This window comes from Hyalella azteca, unplaced genomic scaffold, assembly GCF_000764305.2.
Source record: "Hyalella azteca isolate HAZT.00-mixed unplaced genomic scaffold, Hazt_2.0.2 contig16646, whole genome shotgun sequence".
NCBI classification, from domain to species: domain Eukaryota; kingdom Metazoa; phylum Arthropoda; class Malacostraca; order Amphipoda; family Hyalellidae; genus Hyalella; species Hyalella azteca.
Window position 1 is genome coordinate 51,299 of NW_025946460.1, and position 8,174 is coordinate 59,472.

General features: G+C 39.2%; 1 protein-coding gene across 1 annotated transcript in view; it reads right to left on the minus strand.

Annotated features, from left to right (window-relative positions):
- The window catches only part of LOC108669187 (homeodomain-interacting protein kinase 2), a 31,746-nt gene extending 23,914 nt beyond the window's left edge, over positions 1-7,832 (minus strand). Inside the window, exons 1-2 of the mRNA XM_047884981.1 lie at positions 7,781-7,832; positions 7,028-7,137 (exon numbers count right to left, since the gene is read on the minus strand). Coding sequence (XP_047740937.1) covers positions 7,028-7,137; positions 7,781-7,832 — 162 coding nt within the window. The remainder of the gene's footprint in view (positions 1-7,027; positions 7,138-7,780) is intronic.
- Between the last annotated feature and the right edge of the window lie 342 nt (positions 7,833-8,174).

An 8,174-nucleotide genomic window follows, 5' to 3' on the forward strand; every position in this document is an offset into this window, starting at 1 on the left:
GTGAGTGATGAGTTTCTACTGGTGTCAGTAGCGACCTTGTAACTTCTACTGAGCACAACGTGTTCTACTGAGCACAACGTGTCTTTCAGTAGATTCCTCTTGCTTATCCGTGAGTGACGCGCACAATTAACAATATTGGGATTTTCTCTGTGTTGCCTGACGTAACGTTCATGCCGAGGCCGATTTCTGACGACATGCAAACCTGTTTCTAGTTGCCACTTGCCTGGAACGTTTTTTTTTTTCAAGGCGGAACGCTTTTTTTTAAGTGAACCTCAAATCTTAGATTTCCACTCTGCCTGGCTACCCACCTGACAGGCTGGCACCTGCAGACAAATTCTTGACCAAATGTTATATTTTAGTTAGCATAGATAACCTACAAAAAAGAGTTTTCTAATAGTGCTAAAATCTTAAAAATTGGCTCATAGGAAACCTAGAAATGATAGTTTTTAAAAAAATATGCCAAAATTGGGTCCATTTTGGAGACATAGGTAGAGCCTAGTTCTAGTATGGAATATATCTACTTGGCGAGCCGCGACTGAATTTTTCGAGCCGTGGTTTTATGGATTTGCCAGGCATGCCAGCCATGATTCCATTTCTACGAGCCGTGATTCTATTTCACCGAGCCATGAATTCCATATCTCGGCCATGAAAAGCCATTTACGAGGTGCGAATGCGAATTTATTTACAAAGTTTATGCACGTGTTACCCCAAATCTCTAATTTTACCCTTAAACAGTCAAACGGCAACAATAAAATTTGTCTCTACTGTAAGTTCAGCACGTGTTAATATACAGTCTGACCGCTTTGACATGACCGCAACTATGCGCGATCTTCAACAAACGTTTTGTTTATTTGTTTACATTACGATGTTTATGTTTTTTCTGCAAGATATTTTTGGCGGAAACGGTAAAGCAATGCGGATTGCGGAAGTTGAAAATTTTATGAAATGACATGTTTGTGAAGTGCAAACCGCAATTTTTTAATCAAACAAAAATTTATGACATTCGAGCCGCGAGATTTCATACCTACTGAAATTATATGATATTAGAACCGCGATATTTCAGACAGAAATAGGACTTTTCCAGACTAGGCCTAGTTTACTAAAGGAAAAAATTTGAAACTTTTTCACTTTTATTTGTATTGGATTTATATTCAAGTGACATTTTTCTTCAATCTTCATTCTTTTCCTCTTTTCAGCTGTCTACCTAATTTTAATTAAGATTAGAAAAAAAAATATTGTTTTTCACATTCCTACCTAATACTGAGCAAAAGTGTGGAGCTAATTCTGCTACGAAGCACACAATCAAATCCGACAAATTAATTTACTTGAACATTCAATGATATGATGAGTAACTTTAATATTTACCTTCCCAGAAGCTTGGCCGATTTGGATAGTACGTACATTCCGTAATTAAACGTTCTGGTCCCATCGGGACAAAAATCATAATAAACAAACGGAATCCATGTCACACAGTCACAATAGATTCATTTTTCCTGGTCCACAAAAAGATTTCAGCAGCTCAATTACTGATTTGAGAATATTTTTATTGACAATGGTGAAAATTTCAAGCTTGACACACTAAAACTAGAAACCACGAGCAGTAATTTTAAACTTTATATGTTGGACATCATTAACTTTCGTCCTACCAGCTCTCTAACTCGCACCAGACTGACATGAATATGTTCCAATGATATTCGAAAATGCGACTATTTTCCTTCTGGGGATATTTTCGTTATACACGAAGCAAAAAATTGCAGAAATTATTAAATTTTAATTTCGGATGAAAATTATGCCAATGAGATATTTTTTATATCTTTCTTTGTGACCCTAAAGTTTTAGAAGTTCTTCGTTTACCTCTATTTCTTATCGTCCAACTTCTGCTAATTGCTAAGCAACAACAAGGCAAAGAAGTTGCCAATTAAAATATGAGCTATTAATTAGTTCAGTTAATAAACTCAATAAAAATAAGATAAAAGAGCATGCATTTGATTACAGTGTTTATCTTAGATTCAAATTTTCTTTAAAAAAAGAATAAAATTGCTAGAGTCAGGGTGTTCGAAACATTTTTGGTAACAGATTAGTCTTATTGAAAAATTTGGATTTTATTAGTGATAGACAACAATCTGGATCAGCTGATCCCAAATAAACCTAGATCAGTCATAAATAGTTTGAACAATCTTGGAAGTCCATAGTTGTATCTCTGATAGATACACTTACACGGCGTATTATGCATACATGTAACAGATGCTTGTCAGGAATACCTGTTAGCACGTCGAATTTAGTGCGTGAACTTTTGTGTTGGTTATCAGGTGGTCAATCGCCAGTGTAATTGAATACTTAATGGACACGCGTTCTAAAATTGCATTCAGGTAAACTGAATTTTACGTTCACTGCATTCAAGATTCATATAGACGCATATTCATATTGCGTCCATGCTACCGTAGGCAAGTACAATACTGGAGTACATCAGTACATGTATATAAAAGTTACTTGCTTATAATGTGAAGAGACGCTTGTTGGAGACCACCACTGCCGTGCTTCGAAGGGACTATCATGATCGCTTCACTCAAGAACGTAGCCTATAACACTTTCTGATTGTTACATTATCAACCTAAAGCCACCAGACAGATGACATCCATTGAATTAGATCAATCAGCCCACAGGAAAATAGCCTGACGTAGAATGGCCCAGTATAGTCTGCCAATATATCCGAAAAAATTTTACGCCACCTGGACGGAGCGCCCCAGAGCCGTCCGTATCTGTCCCGTGTGTCGAATCAGCATACGGTCGAACGGCCGCGCGTCGTAGAACCGATAAATTTTGGATCAGGACTAAGCATCTGGGCCTTCTGGGGTTAGGTTTCAGATAGCAGTGAGCTAAAAGTTACGTGATTTAGCGAAGCTTCGGAAGTCACTCGTCGGCGGACGATAGATTTTGGAACAGAACTATGCTTTCTGAAACCTAACCCCGGATGTTGTGAGCTAAAAGTGACCGTCTGGTGATGCAGGGCAGGATGCATGCAGTTCCACTGGCGAGCTGGGCTGGCTGGTCGCAGTCCGTTGTCCGCTAGTTACAGTTCGAGCCAAAGTCAGGGTATGAAGTGATGATTCAATGCAACGTTCAGTGGTGGACAACCATTATTATCTGGGCTATTCGCTTCAGAACATGATGGCGTAAAGCTCCTAATATTTTAAAGCAAGATGATGTCACGGGCTGGTTACCGACGGATTACAATAATTAATTTTAATATTTGCGTCACCTCCGCAATGTTGCAGGAACGTCGCAAGACAGATTCTCCCTTGCTTAGGTCAATATTTTTAGAGCGTATACCTTCATTTATGCGCGCTATAATCGCACAAATGACAGATCAATCACTAGATTATCTGGCCGATACGGCCGACAAAATTCATCTTGCGATAGGAAACGAATTGAATTTCAACAGCGTGAGCTCAGAACTCGATCCAACTGCCCCTCCCTACATCGCTCCATGCCCTCAGCTTCCGCAGCAGCAGCAGCTTAGAGCGCTACAACCCTTGTCTAGTATTGAAATAATTACAGCAATAAAAGCTCTGCAAATGGACGTAAAAAAACAACATGGCCCAAAGTCAAGCAGCCGCCGATTCCTTGCGCGAACTGAGCAAAACGCTTAACACGTTAACGCATACCTTCACTACCACTATCACGCATTTGCAGCAGCAAGTAACAACCGTGCAATATCAAATGAGTGGCTATTCGGGTCGCAATAACAGTTACCGCTCAAGGAGCACAAGCAGACCACGGGGATCGACTTAAGCCTCTGTTACCACCACAAAAATTTCGGCAAGAAAGCAATCCGCTGTCAACAACCTTTTTCATGGGTCAGTGAGGCGCCCTAACATCCATCGGGAAACGAATAGCATGCGTTGTAGGGGGCAGCAATGCTTCGGTTACAACCAAGCACCACACAAACTTACTATTTATCTCCGACACAAACAAATTGTAAATGGCTCGCCGATTCTTGTTTACGGCGAAAAACTGTTAACTCTTGATCACCATCTGCGACGCAAATTCACATGGTCTTTCATAATTGCTGACGTGAAACACGCTATTTTTGGCATAGACTTTCTTTCATTTTACAATCTAGCCGTTAGCGTAGGGAAGCGTAAGATCGTCGATAACACTACCCAGCTGTCCGTTAACGTTGACACTCTAGCATGCTCTGACGCAAACCGCATAGGCAACGTTTTCAGCTGTAGCAACAAATCCCTTTTAAATCTGATTAAAGAATTCCCTGATCTTACTTCGCCTTCGCATCGCCACTATGCACTTGTCAGCACCGCATACAAACTCCGGGTCATCCGTGTCGCGCCCAGGCACGACCCTCAATAGTCCAGGAAACCTTGCGAAAAAAGGGGGTCAACCTAGAACAAATTGCAAAAGAATTTTCTCCATCACCATAATATGCAGAAAGGCCTCAGAAAAGACATATAAAAATCCTCTAAAATATAATTGGTGGAAAGGCTTCAAATCAGTGATTTTCAAAATGGCCGCCGAAGGAAACTATATGTTGATATGCAGCGGGTTGAATTAGTAGACTGGAACAGTTTTGCTGCCAAAAACCAATTTTTTAGGCTAATAAATCAAATTATATCTATATTATGAGCTAAATTATATAAACTAAGAAATTTTGCAGTATTTTGTAATAAAAATGCCATTTTATCGATAATTTTATGCTTTTTAAAGTCCGATGAATTCTCAGCGTTTCTTTTTTTCTTCTACTGATAAAATTTGGCATAAATGTATTTGTCTGATGTAAAATAAGAAGGAAAAAAGTTATTATGCTCAGAAAATCATTAATTATGATGGTCAGCTTTGGAAAACTATTTCCAAGATGAAATAAGAGAACGTCAGCTGTGTAGACAAAAAGATAAAATATCAGACATATGAATGATGAATGGGATAGAAAAACCCTTTTTTATTTCAGCTTGCACATTTTATTTATTTATTTTGGACGTAAAATAAAAATGAGAAATTAATATACTGAAATAATTAAGAAGTTTTGCTAACACTAAAATCCAGTTATGACGCTTAAGCTATAGAACTAGTAGGTTTTATTAACGTAAAGTTTAACTGTCCATAGTAGGGTAACATGGGGCAAACGGACCACTGCGGGTCACGGGCCCATAGCGGGTTTCTCGCTAAGTATGGCAGATATTGGTCCGTGTTCTCTACCGCCGGTCGACAGTTTCACTGGGATGAAGTGTACGGATTTACGTTTTGCTAAGAGTTTGCGTTATTAAGTTATTTGTGAATAACTGTTTTAGCCCAAATAAATTTTTTTTTGCTGCTAAATAAAACTATTTTCGATTACTGTAAATGAAGCTTTTGAAATTACTGTGAATTATATTTTGAAAGTAATATTTATAGGGATAATTTTGAGTTCAAGTTTAGACTATTAGCTTATACAATAAAATGTTGACACGATATAAATTGAAATGATACCTAGTGGGGCAACGGGCCCACGCGTGTCACGGGGCAAAGCGCCCATGGTGAAGTCTTGTGTTATACATCATTAGATTTGTCTCAATGACCTTTTCAAAACTATGACTAGCTTTTTGAATTACAAATTACGCTTCATATTGCATGAATTTTTGATTTGCCGCCTCAAGGCAGCAGGTTTAGTTTCTAGTTATGCGTATTTGACCCCTTATCGAGTTTTTGACTCGTGCCTTGCCAAAAGTTGATTTCAGCCAACACCAATGAGTCAAAAGTTGATGAGTTTTTATGGTGTTGGCTGAAATCACGATTAAGTACGAATTCTTTGCACATAATATCTGGATTATGGACGAAGCTGGAACGAATTTTTTTCTGATCAACTAAATATATTTTTTCTAGTCAAGGATACATTTTTTCATGTCAAGGACGAATTTTTTATCGCAAGGATATATTTTTCAAGTCGACGATATATACATTTTTATGTCAATGAAATATTTTTTTCACGTCAGTGATAGATTTTTTAAGCCAGGAGTATATTTTTTTCAAGTTGAGGATATGATTTTTTAAGTTGTTAATAAATGAAGGAATGTCATATTTTTCATTACATTTTTCTTATTTTTAACTGTTAAGTGTTATTTTATTATTTTTAAACGAAAAATATGCAATTGTGGTAAAGGGACCATGGGTGGGCGCCTTGCCCCAAGCCCATGGGCCCATTGCCCCAGAGGTGGGGCAATGGGCTCATTTTGACACTTTTTACAAAATAGTGTTTCCTTCAAAATTGAATAACTCTATGGGCGTCTAATTCACATCATACATTCCTAATTAGTTGTACCTTTAAACATAACAAAGAACCACCTCGTATCAATTAAAACTTCATAAAAAATTTAGTTTAAAAAATATAACTCAGTACTCACTGCAGTGAGTGACAGAGAGCGCATTTTCTCGTCGACGAAAACTTGAGGTCACGACAGACGGACGGACAGACGGACAGACAGACGGACATGGCGAGCACAATAGTGCATTTTCTCCTTAAATGAGAAAATGCGCTAAAAAGGGGGGGCCCGCTGCTCCATGTTACCCAACTGTGATTTTTCTATACAATATATTAAAATAGAATGATGTCACCCATCAGGAGTATCAGCATTGGCTACATGCTGCTGAACACTCCTATGTATCATATTCGCCCTTATACCATCACCATTACTGTCTTGAGGTCACTCATCGGAAGAGTTAGAATCACTGTCAAGTACTTGACTTGTGTTATACTGCACACACCATGGCCCTGACCACATGCTGGTGAACATTTCAATATCCCGTTTCCGACAGGCAGACCTCCTGGTTAAACAATCTGTTGAAACGTCCTCAAACTATGAAACTGAGCTGCTGCTGATGTAGGTGGAAGCACCTGGGGGCCTAAAAATGCTTTGCTAACAACAACTTTTCTGTGAAAGTTATTGAACCGAAGTTTGTCCAGAGACTCTCCGGTAGCACCCTTGTACAGAAAGACTAGAGCAATCTCTCCAGCTACAAACTGTACCCTGGATTTCACCTTCAGACCCCACTCATCTTCTCTCTCAGACCCCAGGATTGAGCTTTGAACACTGTATTCCCTGAACGGTGTCAGCACTAAGTCTTTCTTCTTACCACCATATCTGTCCCCTGTCCCGCAATAGATACAGTTACTTTTGAAATCAAAGCCGGTTCCAGTAGATCTCAGTTGGCGTGCTCCGTCTTCAGAAGACTCATTTGCTCTTTTTCTGTTCTGGGCTTCAATACTGAATGACCTACAATGGCCCTTGCGACATTGTGTGTGTACTTTTTGTCCAGGCATTACAGTTGTTACAACTTTTCTTCTTTCACTGGCTTTCTGGATACCTTTACAACCCTTGGGTGTTAGTGTTGCACATTCTCCACCTTCTAGGACAGGCCTGCTACAAAGGGCGCATTATAATAATAATAATAAATAATAGCGGTTTCAGCGTTTATTAGGCCGTAGGCCTGTCGCCGATTCTTAACATCGCAGGACATTCACAGCATTTTGCGGTCTCGAACTCGCAACTCACTGCTACAATTTTGCTGTGCTTAACCGCCCGGCCTCCTCGCCGATTCCGACCAGAAACTGGCGCACAGAGCTGGGATCGAACCCGCGCCTCTCTGCGCCAATCTTGGTACTCTGAACTTTACCCACTGGGCCACCCTTTCTTGCTGGTCATGTTCTAAAAACTTACACCAGAGGGTCTAGACAATGCTGCCCTCTTACTACAATTAACACACCATTTATGATATAGACACACACACTCACCGTGCATCACACACACACACTCCAGGTGCTTGCCTGTATATATCATAGGCATTATTCCACATGCCTATATAATCACAATTTTTCACATTATGGGTGACTGTTTATACAAATACTAGATTGCTACCACCTTGGTTGAATTTTAGTTATTATTAGAGAATACCCCCTACATGAAAACATACATACAGTCACAAAAATAACTGTTGGTCATATTTTAAAAATGTGTTATTGGGCTTGTATTACCATTCGGCGGCCATTTTTTTAAATTTTAAATTTGACACCCTTCCACTACTTGCATTTGAGAGGATTTTTGGTATGTTGTTTCTATTGCCCTTCTGGAGCATTGGTGAAAAAATCATTTCTTTTGCAATTTGTTCCGGGTCAAACCTTATTTTTC